Raw genomic sequence first — 14,017 nt, forward strand, 5'->3', positions numbered from 1 at the left:
CAAGGTGAGAGAAGATAAGACCTGAGAATTGCAGGGATGGGAAAGAAGTAAGCTTGGGTGGTTTAGGAAATTTCTGTTTTAAAGATGGGATTTGGTGGCTATTGATCAGAGTGGAGGGAGAAGAGAGGTGTGAGTGGACCTCTGCAAATGTCATCTTGGAGTCCTTGAACGCTCCAGCTACGGAGGTCAGACCAGAGCAGCCTCTGACCCTGAGGGCAGCTCCAAAGGCAGCAGCAGGACCTGGCTTGGTGGTGGCAAAACTACTGAATGGAAATGTACCTACCTCACTCAGAGGGAAGTTATGAGGACTAATTAAATTGATATTTATTAAGCATGTGTAACAGTGCCTGTTATTAACACTTTATAAATTTTAAAAAGTGGTTGAGGGCTTCCCTGGTGGCGCAGTGGTTAAGAATCTGCCTGCCAATGCAGGGGACATGGGTTTGAGCCCTGGTCCGGGAAGATCCCACATGCCGCGGAGCAACTAAGCCCGTGCTCCGCAACTACTGAGCCTGTGCGCCACAGCTACTGAGCCCGCGTGCTGCAACTACTGAAGCCCACGCACCTTAGAGCCTGTGCTCCGCGACAAGAGAAGCCACCACAACGAGAAGGCCACACAACGAAAAGTAGCCCCCGCTCGCCACAACTAGAGAAAGCCTGCACGCAGCAAGGAAGACCCAACGCAGCCAAAAATAAGTAAATAAAAGAAATAAATTAAAAAAAAAAAAGTGGTTGAGTAGAACTTCATCCAAAAAATGGAGCTCCAACTCAAAAAAAAAAAAAAAAACCCCAAACCCAAAGTAAAAACCAAGCCTAAAGAGTCTAAGCACGCCTCTTCTCTGGGCCTCATTTATCCATCGATATAGAATAAAGGGGTTGGATGGGTAGCCTCTTGATCCTGCCAGTGTTGCTTTCCTCATTTTTTGGAGTTTCATCTAAGTGTGTAAAACCCAATGACTTGGGGCTTCCCTGGTGGCACAGTGGCTGAGAGTCCGCCTGCCGATGCAGGGGACACGGGTTCGTGCCCCGGTCCGGGAAGATCCCACATGCCGCGGAGCAGCTGGGCCCGTGAGCCATGGCCGCTGAGCCTGCGCATCCGGAGCCTGTGCTCCGCAACGGGAGAGGCCACAACAGTGAGAGGCCCACGTACCGCAAAAATAAAACCAAAAAAACCCCCCAATGACTTGCTGAGGCAAGTTCCTACCAGCTTGTGGGGGCAAATTATTAAATTTTCAGGAATTTCGCAGGAGAGAACAACTGCTGGTAACTTGAAATTGGCTATAGTGAGAATATTTACAGCTTGGAAATAGGCAAATGCTACAAACTAGGCCTTCCCCACCATGCTCCTCCCCGCCACCAGTAGTGAGACCCCCTCCCCTCAACCAACACATACACCCAGCTGGGCACATTCCCGCCTTCCAACACTGTCATTATCAGTGGTGGAGGAAGAATCACAGGTCTCTGGGGACCCCACAGGGGCCCAATCACAGAGTCTGCCCCAGCACAGCCAGCGTCACATGCTCAGGCAAGCCTAGGGTGGGAAGCAGAGCATGCGGGCCTGAGCAGAGCAAACTGGCCACTCTCAGACACAGGGGAGCAGTGGATAGTGGTTAAGGCACTAGTCTCGAAGACCCGGGATGTTACTCCAGTTAGGTCTCTTTTGGCTGTGTGAGTTTAGCTAAGTCCCTCTCAACACTGGGGCTCAGTTTCATCATCTTTAAAATGGGGACAGTCCTGACCTAGCAGGATGGTTCCCAGGATTAAGTGAGAACATCAGCAAAGTGAGAGGAAAGCTTCCACACCTGAGCCTGGTACAGACAGGTGTTTAGTAAATGTTAGCTGATGCTGTTATCACACCTCCACACACATTCTCGCCCCCCAGGGCACCTGCGGCTGAGCGCTCCCTCACTCTCTGCACCTTGGCACAGAACGGCTCAGTGTCAGGACAAAGACAGAAAACAGGCAGCTCCGTTTCCCAGCTTTTATGAAAATTAATAACATTAATAGCTCACAGACATATACAAACACAGACTGCTATGTACATGGTCATTAAGTTATTAATTAGTCTCTGTATAAAACGTTTCTACATTAGTGTCCCGGGCTAGGCCCGATCAGTCCTTGTGGCATATTCACAGTAGCAGCCCCTGGGCTTGGCCCCTGTGGTGGGCAGAGGGAGGCTGGTGGCTGTGTGAACAGCCCGCCTCACGATGGGCACAGGAGGCGTCCTGAGTCGCTCACTCTTGAGTCTTTGGCTCCCTTCCTGGCATCTGGAGACCAGCTGTTCAGTGAGCAGGCAAGCAGGCCCAGATTCCTCATCTGGCCTGGCGACCCAGGCCCTGTGCATGGTGGCTTCGGGCCACCCAGCAGGCCCTAGAGGATTCTGGCTAGTTCTGTAGAGTCTGTGTCAGAGCACCCCGAGCTGCTGGCCTCTTCCCTGCAAAAGCCAGAGGAGACGGGCTGGAGGAAGCACCCTCACCCACCTGCTTGTTCCCCACAGGATCTTGGCTCTGAGGTCTTAGCTCGCTGCCAGGCTGGTCTAAATCACAGGACGTAGTTTGCTCACTCCCACTCTCAGCCCAGAAACTGCTGGTAGGTTTGTTTGCTGTTCTTGCAGCCCACAAGGCACCCCAAGCCCCAGTACCACGCCCTGGCCTGGGCGAGCTGGGCTGGCACAACTCACTCCACCCTGCCCTCTGGTCTCCGCACCTGAGGTCCTGCACACCAGGAGAGCCGTGAAGAGTGTGGGCTCTGGAGTCAGAACACCAGGGCTCAAACCCCAGCTCTGCCCCTTATCACTTGTCACTCTTCCTGGTTAAGCCTCAGTGTCTTCATCTGCAGAGTGGGAATCATAGGAATCTCTGACACCCAAGGTTGTTGGACGACCATAGGAGATCACGAGTACATTCTCTACAATGTAAACTCCTTGAGGGCAGGGATTTATCTGTTTCATTCACTAGAGCAATGCCTGGCACATAGGCGTCCCATTAAGTACTTGTTGAATGAATAAATGTAAAACCACTCAGCCCAGGCAGGCAGCCTGTGTTCAAGAAATGTTAACTGCCACGGTGATGAATCAGCTGGGGGAAAGGGCAGAGGAGGAGCTGTCCAGGGAAGATGTGTGGAAGGCAAATCTGGCTTTGGCCCCAGGAGGTACTAGCCGAGGGCTTAGACTGGATGATGTCCCCTCGTCCACCTCCCTGTCCCTTCCCCACTCACCTCAGGCCCTGCAGGGCCTTCTTGTTCTGCCGCCGCTTCTCCTCGTCAATGGGGTACAGCTTAAAGAGCAGCAGGCCTATGAGGATGAGGACTATGGGAGCCATGGTCACCAGCATCTTCAGTGTGAACTTGACACGTGCTGGCTGGGAGCAGCCACGGGTCTGGTACCCAGTAAAGCTGTGGGACCCAGTGGTTAGGGGAGTGGTGAGGATGGGGCACCTGGGACCTACCCCTGCCCAGCACTGCCCAGACTCCCCCCCCCACTCACTCCAGACTGAGGGTGGAGATGCCCAGGGAGACTCCGGAGGCAAACTTGGTGAAGAAGACATAGAAGGAGAAGAAGATGGGCTCGGTCCCATGGATATGGGGCTGCTTCAAGTGGAAGTCATCAATGACGTCAGGCAGCATGGACCTGTACACGGTGGTGGCAGCCGTGAGCACCCTTCCACCTAGCAACCCCAGACCTCCACTAGCCCATGTGGTCCGTGTCAATAAGAGTGGTCCTCTGAGAGTTTGCAGTCCCACAGCTCACACACAGTTCAATGAGGAGTGGGCAACTTCATGTGAATAAAAAAGACGGCCCCTTCCTCCAAGATGAAGTAGCCCCAGATCTAGTTGCTCAGCTAGGCAGGTATAGAGTGCAGGCTAGATCTAAGCCCCCATTTCCCACCCTGACTAGATGTGGTTGTGCAGTTCACAACCTGTACAACTGTACTGGGAAGACCTGCCCCACCCCCAACCTGGACCCACAGAATGGCCTGCAGGGAGACAAGCCCCACAGGATTCTCCCTAAGGAGCTTCAGAACTGGGGGGTGGGAGGCTGGGAAACATACCCCGGTGGGCCTATATATACTTACCAGGGTAGTAAGAAGGCAGCTGCTACACTGACGCCAGCTGCCACAGCTACCACATATGTGACAATCAGGTTACTCTCCATGAGGGCCACCAAGATGAGAAATGGCACTGCTGACTAGGGGAGCGGGCACAGGAATACGAGTCAGCTGGGAAGCTCCCATCAGTAGCCCCCAAGTCAGCCCAGGCCCTGTCCTTCAGCCCCACTCACTGAGATCCCAATGTACACAGCCATCTTCTTGCCAAACCGGGTTAGGAACCACTGCCAGATGGGGATGGTGACTGTGGCCGAGAACTGTGGATGGGCAAAGGGGGAGGAGAGGGAAGTGGGTTAGAGCCATGGAATACCCCCTGCTCTTCCCAGAACTCTAAAGGTGCTCCCAGCCCTGCTCAAGAGACAGATGACATCATCTGGACAGTTGAGGACAGGCACCCGATGGCTCTTCAGGGGAGCTGAGAGCGAGTCCCCATCTCATCTCCTGCCTTCTCTGAGCACAGAGCTCCGGAAGTTCTGGCTTCCACACCTTTGCTTTTGCTATGCTCTCTACTTGAACATCTAACCCCAAACCCTTTCTTCTTTTTCCCCCAGTGTAATTGAGATATAATTGACATATAACATTGTACTAGTTCAAGGTGTACAACATAAAGATTTGATATATGTACCCAAACTCTTTCTTTCATCGTCCTACCTAAGCAGTGGTAGGTCAGATCCAAAGGTTCTGAGAAGCCTCCCTCATCCCTCATGACCTTGGGCCAGTCTGGGAAACGTCCTCTGGCTATCCAAAGAACCATCTCGCAGCCTAAGCCACTTCGGCCACCCTCGGGGCCCCACACGCACCATGATGGCCAGGAGCAGATTCTGGAATTCGTTACGAAAACCCAAGGTGTAGGTGCAAAACAGAGCGAAGTTCCCCTCCACCAGCTGGGGGACAGGAGAGCGTGGTGGGAAGGAAAGGTAAGGAAACAGGTGATGTAGTTGGGGCTGAGCCTCCATGACATTCCCCATGCTCCAGGGACCCCTGCTCACTCCGCCTCCATTCCACCTGTCCCTCGGGCTTTGTCCCATCCTGAGTCCGAGGCCTACCCCGCCCCTCGTTCCACATACGCCCTCCCGCCCAGGCTGAGCATATCAGGGCCCGACTCACCATGAAAGCCAAGGAGGTGAAGAGGAAGCCGGCAATAAGCTTGATGTACGGGCCATGGCTCATGACCAGCCGGAGGCCCCGAAAGAAGGGCATCGGCTTGGCCTGCTGAGTCTCGTAGGGTTCTGGGGGCCAGAGGGGACGGTGAGGCAGGAACAGAGGCCCCTCCCCAAGCCTGAGGCAAAGGGACAAAACCACCCCACGCTGGGGCCTGCACCCCTCCCCAGGACCCCTCACCTCTCTGCTCCCGCACGCCCAGGGTCAGGATGACAGCGCAGATGACATAGATGGAGGCAATGACCCCTGCCGCCAGCAGGTATGCGTTTTGCTGTAAAGAGGGGAAAGGTGACATAGAGAAACAGTCAGTCTGATTTCATCCCAGCTCCCAGCAGCTCTACTCAATGACCTTGGATCAGTCCCTTCTCTGGGGGCCTCACTGTCTCTATCCGCGAAATGGGAAAATCAGCCTGCGCCTGCTATTGCTTCCCAAGGCCAAGTCCAGGTGAACAAAAGGTTAAGAAGGCCAGGCTGTGGAGTCTGAGAGCCCACAGTTCAAAGCTCCCCAAATCTAGTTTCTGCAACTCACTAGCTCGATTACCCTGGACAAATTATTTAGCCTCCCTGTGCTTCAGTTTCCTTATCTGCAAAGTGGGCACATTAACACTTTGTGTAACAGATGCCCAACATTTACAAACACTAGTCATTATTAATATTTTGAGGATAATGGCAAAATCACCCCATCGTTCCTCATCTCCCCCAGCCCTGCCCTGCCAGGGCCTTACCGTTTCTCTGAGCGAGGTGGCGCTCTGCGTGCGATTGACACCTTCCAAGGCTACTGTAGAAGCATTGGCGTCCTGGACACAAGGTGTATGTGCTTGGCCCACAATCTGCCCCTGGATTGCTGTGCCCAGCACTGTACCTAATACCTCCACGGTCATCCCTGAGCAGGAAAAAGCAAGTCCTTTTGAGGGGCCGCACGGTTTGTGGGCCCCCAGGGAGGAAGGTCAGATGGATATAAGCCCAGCTCTAGCCACAGGCGATAGTAGCAGCTCCAGATAGGATGGGTACTGGGTACTGGGGTAGACGGCACCTTGGCCTAAACTCATGGCCTCGCTATGTGACCTCTCCCTGGTCCTTCCACCTTCCTGGTCTCACCAGAGCAATAAGTTATTTTTAAGATGGTTTCACACCCACTCCCAAGAGCAGGGAGCTGGGCCCACAAGGGAAGAAACATGGTAGGAGGGTCAGGGAGTGGAGACCCTGGGTCCCTGGTGGGTGGGCTCAGTGGGCTGGGGAGACTTACGATACGCAGTGGCAGAATCCCGCTCACTCTGTTCCGTGCTGATGAACATGGTGAGAGCTGAGTAGGGAACGTGGAAACACTGGCATGGAAGAGAGGCCCTCGGCCAGTCAGACGATGGACAGACAGATGTGGCTTCGGGCACCAACCCCGGAGGCCCCAGGGACTTCCTGCACCCCTGCCCATACTCACCGTGACCAGCGTCTCAAAGAGGCAGTAGAAAAGCAAGTACCACAGGGTCTGGCCCTGTTGGAAGTCAGGCACGAACCAGATGAGGAAGTAGGCGATGATGGCCAGGGGCGTGGAGAAGATGATCCTGAGGAAGGGGAGGGTTTGAGTGGAGGCAGGATGCCAAAACCCCAGGATCAGGGCCCAGGCTGGACTGCTCTGCAGCCTCACAGGGTGCCCGGCAGGAAGGAAATTCCTCCCCCTGGATGTACCCGCCCCAGGGTCTCTGGGAAGGGACTGATGGCCCAGCCCAGAAGGGCACACTGAGGCAGGGCCCCCAGCCTACAATCCTGAGCATGGGGTATGAGGTCAGACCCTCCTGAGTCTTGCCTGCATCTCCCCAGGTGTGAAGGCTCCAAAGACAGGGGCTTTCTATGGGCTGAGGGGCTGAGAATGCAGGCCAAGACCTCAGATGGTGGGGCAGGGAGGCAGTGGGGGAGGAGACATCCCAGTGGGATCTCACCCATGTGTGCATACACAGGAGTGGGGGAGGCCAACTCCAGGTGAAGGTGTTGCTTCTGGAGCGCCAGAGGGGAGGACTGGGCCCAGTGCCTCCCCACATGTGAGTCCCACACCATCCTAGTTAGATCTCAGGATGGTCCAACTTCACGGCATCAGTATAGAAAGGCAGCAGAGAACCATGGTGAAAAGGCCTTTGGAGCCACACTTCCGGGATCCAGTTCTGGCTCTACCAGTAACTATAAATAACTTGGTCTTGGGCAAGTTATTTAACTTTTGAGGTTCATTTTACCAAATTATTGTTTACAAACGATAATAGTAATAGCACCTACCTTACCTTCAACACTTACTCAAGAAATATTCAAGTGCCAACTCTGTGCTGAGCACTATTCTAATGACTTGGGACGTATCAGTAAACAAAACAGACAAGTCATTGCCCTTGTGGAATTTACATTCTAGTTGGCAAACAAAAAATAAACATAAGATATATACTATCCAGCCTTAAAAAGGAATGAAATTCTGACACTTGCTACAACATAAAACTTGAAGACCTTATGCTAAGTGAAATCAGCCTGACACAGAAAGACAAATCTGGCATGATCCCACTTAGATGAGTCAAATTCACAGACAGAAAGTAGTTGGTTGCCAGGGGCTGGAGGGGAGCAAGGAATGGGGTGTTAGTGTTTAACGGGTACAGAGTTTCAGTTTGGAACAAGTTCTGGAGAGATGGTCGCACAACAATGTGACTATACTTAATGCCACTGAATTGTACACTTGAAAATGGCTAAAATGGTAAATTAAAAAATTTTTAAATAGTGTATTCTACCACACACCAAAAAAGCCACATAACATCGTAGACGGTGATTAAGTGCTGTAGAAAAAAGAAGGAAAGCAGGCTAAAGGGGATTGGGAGTATGTGGGTATGATTCACAAGCAGGTGGCCAAGGTAGCCCTCACTGAGAAGGTGGCCTCTGTGCCAGGCCTCGAATGAGAGGAGGGAGCTGGCCTGGCAGAGGTCGCGGGGCAACAGGGCTCAGGTGGGAAATGTGCCCCAGCAGGCCTGGGGAGGAGGAAGGAGGCCAGGGGGCCAGAGAGAGTGGCGTGCGCATGGGAGATGGAATTAGGAAATGAGGTTGGACAGGAAATGGGGTGCCAGGTCATGTAGGGCCCAATAGGCCATTGTAAGGACTTTGGCTCTATTTCACAGGGTTGAAGTCGTTTTGAGACTTAAGTTGATATTAAAATGTAGAACAGTTCTTGGGACACAACAAGTGTTTGCTGTGATTATCACACCAGGAAAGCTCAGCGGGAGACTTCAGGGAGCTGCCGAGAGCACTGGGCTGGGAATCAGACCTCAGATCCATCCCTGCTGCATCTCCCATGGGACCCTGCTGACACTCTGCCTCTCAATGGGTGGCCGGGAACTCCAGGAAAGTGTTCCGTCAGAGTCTTCCTCGTCTGAAACGGAGGATTTAAATGCTGGCTGAGGGCAGGGACTGGTCTGAGGCCTGGGAGAGGGGGCCCCAGGGCTCAGGAGCCCTGGAAGGCCCAGCCTCTTTCTACACCGAAAGCAGAAGGGGTGCCAGGTCCCAGGTCCTAACGGGGGTGGATGAAGAGGAGGGTCATGTACGTTACACGGCAGCCCTCAGCATGCGTTCAGACAGGGGTGGGGGTACCACTCAGAGGTGTCGCCAGGAGTTCTCACCCTGACAGCTGAGGCCACGTGCTGAATCACAAACCAGCCTGAAGGGCCCTCAGCTACTTCACCAAGCTGGTTGCCGCACGTGCCTGCGTGGGCGAGACGTCCTCAGATCTCACCTCCCAAAGGGAGGGCTTCCTCTGCTCTCCCGCCCTTACTCTACCCCACCCCTCCCAGATCCTCAGAGAACCAGGGCTCCTCTGGCAGCCTTCCCCAAACACTCCATCCAAGCAGCCGGGGCTGTGGAACCAAATGTGCTGGGAGTAACCCGGGCTGCTGCTGCTTCGGGCTGGCCCGGGCTGCTGCTATTACTGCTGCTGCTGCTTCAGGCTGGCCCGGGCAGCTGCCTGCCATTGGCTGTGTCTTACGAGGAGATGTGGCAGCTCAGCCCCGCCCCTGAGTGGCTGCCAGGGGGGCGGGTACCAGGCCCAGTCTCAGGGGCTGGCTCACCGGGAACCCCAGCAGCCTGTGCAGGTAAGGCAGACTCTCCTGCCCACTGGCCCTGAAGCTTGGATCAAAGGCCCCAAGCTGGGCCTTTGCCAGGGGCTGGCGGGATTTCAGTGGGAGGGGGACCTCGTGGGAAAGGAAGCTGTGCTGGGGGGCAGGGACTGTGGGAAGAGCTTTGAAGGCCTTGAAGGCCGGAGACCAGGTATGGGCGCCCCTGGGGCAGGAAGGCGCCCACTCGAGCCTGGATGGGCTAGAGATGAAAGGGGCATGTCCCCCCCCCGCCCCCCAACCACCAAGCAGGATGTCCTGGAGGGAGCCAGAGCCCTGGCCTGTCAGCCTGTCCCTCGCGCCTGCCTTTGCCAGCTGATCTGTAGCACAACCACCCCCCAGCCTTGCCTCAAAGCCTGAGGCTGAGGCCTGTAGGCTCTGTGTCAAAGGAAAAGGTAGTTCTCACGGTCCAAGGAGCCAGAGGTTATGCTGTCCCTTCTGGGTTTTACCTTCCACGCTTACCCCTCCACCAGGAGCCACTCTGCAGGGGTGCCAAATTATACTTAATAAGTGCCAGAAATGGTTCTAAGCACGTTACGTATTAAAAAATTTAATTCTCACCACAACCCTGTGAGACAGGCATAATCATTATCCCCACTTTGCAGATGAAGAAACTTGAGGCTGAGATGTTAAATGTCTTGCCCAAGGTCGTACAGCTCTAAGTGGCTAAGTCGGTATTCAAAATGAGGCAGGCTGGCTCCAGAGCGTAACCTTTCAACGATTATGGGAAGTGATGGAGCGGGAGAAGTTAGAATTCCAGCTTCATGGAAGGGAAAAGGACCTTGGGGAGGAATGGGGCCTGGGCCAGGGGAAGCTGCTCAGTCTAGCAATTCGGCCAGCCTGGGTATGAACTGGCAGGAGTTCCAATGCCCATGCCTGGGGCAGCTGAGACCTTGCTGGGGTTTCTGCATCATTCCTCCTCCTCACCCCCCAGCCTGTGACAAACCATGTGGAAGGACCACGGGGTAGCAGACATGTCAGAAGCCCCGCCTTCTACCACCTCAGAAGGAGCATTTTCTACTCACCAGGGCATGAGGCGGCCTAGGCGGGTCCAGGGGGATTTGCTAATGCAGAAGCCCACCAGGGGGTCTGTGATGGCATCCCAAGCTCGGCCCACAAACAGGATGATGGAAGCAGAGAAAGGATCCACCTGGGATGGGGAACAGGCAAAAGATGACTTCCTCATCCTTCAACGGATGGGCAACATCCACCCTCACCGACGGGCAAAGGCAGGGCTCCCTCCCTACTTCAGCCTGGCCATTAGGACCCTGTACTTCTCCCACCCAGGCCTTAAGCATCATCACTTGCCTTGTTAATAATGACAACAACAGTTTCCCAACAGAAGTAGCACTGTGTGTCTCCTTGGAAACTTTCCCAGATATTTCCCCCTAGGTCCTCCCCTCCGCTGCCCTTGAAAAACACTCCCATCAATTAGAATGAATCCAGAATTCAGTTCCTTGCCTCCCTCTCACAAGCCCCAACCACCTGATATCAGAAATAGCACTTGCTGGGTCACCGCAGTGGCCCTCAATTTCCCCATCTGTATAATGGGGTTATGATCCCTATCTTACAGGGTCAAGCTCTATCTTGGATGTGGAAAAAGAAATCAATAGAAAAAATGTTGAAAAAGTAGACTGTTACTATCACTACCCATTCAAGCTATCCCCCTCCCCCCAAACCTTCTAGGCCTAAATAGACAGTTTCTCTGGACTCTTCCTCATCCATCAATAGGCTCTACTATTACTATCGCTCCAGGAAGCTGGAGAGGCCTCTCCCACACTGCAGTTTCCCCAGTCTGACTTTTCTAACTTTTTACATTTTGACAGCAGGTTCCCCATATTTGCACCCCATTTAGGGCCTGGCCCATGGGAGTTGCTCAAAAACTAGCTGCTTAAATTAGGTCATTTGTCTTTTCTGGGGCTTAGGCTTCCCCATCTATTAAGTGAATACAAGATGCCTTGCTTGCAAAGTCACCAACCCCTGAGCCAAGCCAGCTACTGCTGTCCAGCTGGGGGTATTGTGTGCCAGTCTCTTCTAAGAACATCACAGCGGGCTCCATTCTATCACACCACCGCCTACCCCTCCAGGCTCTGTTGCTCTTGCCAGGCAAGGAGGAGTGAGCTGACCTTGCCAGCTAAGATGCCTGGGGCAGAGACTCCCCTTCTGGATACTCTCCAAAGCCTTCTTATTTCTCACCCGCTGTGACTCTGAGAGGCAGGAGAGTAGGGATTCCCAGTCCCATTTCACAGATGGGGAAACTGACCCTACCCTGGAGTCCATAGTCTCTCCCACCTTGGGGTGATGGAGGAGCCCTAGCGGGCTCAGCTCACTCACCTGAGCTACATCCAACAGGTAGATCTGCAGGAAGAACCCCAGGGCACAACCCGTCACCTGGTAGGGTGTCCCCCCAACTGCATAGCAAAGTTTGTTGCAAATGGACAACTGGTTTTTCTTCTTCGACTCCTTCTGGGAAGAAGAGGAAAGAATGAAAAGAGATCCACGATCCTGGCCTTCATCCTGGAAGTTTCCAGAGACAGGAAACTCTGGAACTTTGCCAGGAGGAACAAGTCTGCCTTGCCCTATTCCCACCCAGGGAGAGCTCACTTCCCACAAGAAATGAAAGGTATTCTCTGTTCTTAAGAATCTGGAAAAGGGGAATCCATACTGAGGAAGTAGCCCCTAAGCCACCCCACCCCAAACCCAGATCCTTATCAGCTCGTCTTCACTTAATGACTCCTCCAAAGGCCTCAGTTCTGTTTGTTTCCAAGTTGGAGAGGGAGCACGCGCCAGCAATGGACCTGTCCCCACCTGGCACCAGCTGCCACAACCTGAAAATCCTCTTGCCGCCAAGAGCTGCCTAAGCCCAGCCCTGGCTTCTGCCCTGGTTCAGAGGCTAGTGAACCTGCCTACTGGGTGAGGGCTCTAGAGATCCCTAAGGGCCCAACCCAGCTGGCTCTAGGCCCAGCTGTTCCTTCCATCTGTCCCAGAGCCTCCCTGGCCCCTGGAGGCAGCCAGACCTTCAGGCAAACCCAGGAGCTGTCCTACCCTCCCTCTCTCCCTGTCCCCCTCCCCCAGTTCCCAGAGGATCTTGGAGAGGAGAGGAAAGTCCTCTAGGTGCAGGGCTGGACCCTCTCTGGGTGGGGCACTAGGGAGGTTAAGGTTGCCCAGGGAAAGTAGATTACTCATACACGGGAGCAGCATAATTGCTTTCCCAGGCTTCTTCCAAGGATCGGTTAATAAAATTAAAACGAAAAGGCAGTCACCTCCTAGATATCTAGATATCTTTTGCCTGGGATCCCTCCCTGGGGCCGTCTGATGTCATTGGGTCCTTCATTAAGTCCAGAGAGCTGGGAATGGGGCCGAAGGTCAAGACGCGCAAAGCGCCGCGCGCGGGCCGACACCTACACTGACACAAACGCCTGCGGAATGCGGCTCCTTTAAGAGCAGAGCCCTTGCTCTTATGAATGAACTTGAGCGGCCCTCACTGCGGAGTTGAGAAGCAGGCGTAGCATGTGGGGGTGGAGAGCAGGGGGATGAGAGATTTGGGACCAAGTTGGGTTTCCCAGATTTCTGGGGTCTCTCTGGCGTCTAGGGCAGCAAAATTAAGCGTCTGGTCACAGAGGAACGGAAACCGACTAGGCAGAGCGGAGCCGGGCACAACGTGGAGCCGCCGGTGGGGCCGCTCCCCAGAGACACCCAGAGTGGGGGGTGGGCAAAAGGGGGCCAGCGCCTACAAACCTTCTCCATCACTGCCTGCCTCCAGGGCACCCCAGGGCCCTCTCCTGCCTCTGGGTCCTCCTGTTCCCGGCTTAGCCCAAGGTGTCCCAGAACCAGGTTTATCCCGTGACGCCCCAACCTCAGCCTGCCGCCCACCCTTGACCCTCCACCCGGGGTGCCCGGCCCTCACCTTCACCTGGACCGGGCGTTCACCGGCTTGGAGGATGCCCGTGGGCAGCAGCCCCGCGGCGGAGCCGCTCTCGGCGCCCTCTCCTTTGGCCATGAGCCGCGGGCCACGCCGCCCCGGACCGGGAAGCCGGGATGTTCCTCTGCTCCGCGATGTTCCTCTGCTCCGCGGGCCTCCGCTCCGCCCGGGCTCGCGTTGTAGTTGTAGCCGCCGCCGCCGCTACGAACGCCGCTGACTCGCTCACTGCACTCCCCACGCGCCTCTTAAAAGGTTGGGCCCTGCCCTCTCTAACTGGCCAATCCTGGAGCTCTGCTACACCGCCGCCAGCCAATCCTGGAGCCCGTCGGGCCTCCCGCCGGCCCAAACCCCTCTGCGGCTTGTGCCACCAAGCCACGTTCTCCAGCCTGGAGCCCGCGTCCGGCTGCGCGCCTCCGCGTAACCCCGGGGTTAAAGCCGGAGACCCACTTGACAAGCACGAGGAACTGAGGTCCAAGGCTAGAAGTGACCTGCCCGAGGTCCCCCAGAGTGAGTTCTACCTGAGTGTGATCTACACCCCAAGACTTCCGACCCCCAGGCCTAGGAAAGGCAGAGGCTTGGAAACCTACTGCCCCCTTTAACGTCTGGAGTCAGTTCGAGTCTCCCTCTGCTCCAAACCTGGAGCATATAGCGCTGACACTTTCCTAACCGACACCCCTCACCCCTCCTCCAAGACGGACCATTTC

General features: G+C 54.9%; 1 protein-coding gene across 8 annotated transcripts; it reads right to left on the reverse strand.

Moving 5' to 3' along the window:
• Positions 1 to 1,967: 1,967 nt before the first annotated feature.
• MFSD2A (MFSD2 lysolipid transporter A, lysophospholipid) lies at positions 1,968 to 13,548 on the reverse strand. Of its 8 annotated transcripts, none has more exons than XR_004481595.2 (14): positions 13,299 to 13,546; positions 11,726 to 11,854; positions 10,417 to 10,541; positions 6,703 to 6,826; positions 6,514 to 6,592; positions 5,993 to 6,150; positions 5,448 to 5,538; positions 5,214 to 5,335; positions 4,907 to 4,990; positions 4,280 to 4,363; positions 4,074 to 4,186; positions 3,485 to 3,628; positions 3,217 to 3,292; positions 1,968 to 2,434 (listed from the first exon to the last, which is right to left on the reverse strand). XR_004481595.2 is itself a non-coding variant. In XM_033422044.2 (14 exons), exons 1-14 carry the CDS (start codon positions 13,389 to 13,391, stop codon positions 2,371 to 2,373), a joined length of 1,581 nt encoding a protein of 526 aa, XP_033277935.1. In that variant the 5' UTR covers positions 13,392 to 13,547; the 3' UTR covers positions 1,968 to 2,370. The 8 variants fall into 8 exon arrangements, 7 of the variants coding, with proteins under 7 accessions (XP_033277935.1, XP_033277936.1, XP_012387299.1 ...); XM_033422044.2 differs by having other exon boundaries at positions 3,217 to 3,393; positions 13,305 to 13,547; XM_033422045.2 differs by having other exon boundaries at positions 3,217 to 3,393; positions 4,907 to 4,927.
• Positions 13,549 to 14,017: the final 469 nt, after the last annotated feature.

The sequence above is a fragment of the Orcinus orca genome, chromosome 1 (assembly GCF_937001465.1).
Source record: "Orcinus orca chromosome 1, mOrcOrc1.1, whole genome shotgun sequence".
NCBI classification, from domain to species: domain Eukaryota; kingdom Metazoa; phylum Chordata; class Mammalia; order Artiodactyla; family Delphinidae; genus Orcinus; species Orcinus orca.

Excerpts from the sequence above, each read along its gene's own strand:
- MFSD2A (XM_012531845.3), bottom strand. The coding sequence starts at position 13,391 with ATGGCCAAAGGAGAGGGCGCCGAGAGCGGCTCCGCCGCGGGGCTGCTG. Across the intron at positions 6,151-6,513 it reads GGATTCTGCCACTGCGTATC|GGATGACCGTGGAGGTATTA; the intron begins GTAAGTCTCCCC and ends TTTCCTGCTCAG. Across the intron at positions 5,336-5,447 it reads GGGCGTGCGGGAGCAGAGAG|AACCCTACGAGACTCAGCAG; the intron begins GTGAGGGGTCCT and ends TCTGGCCCCCAG.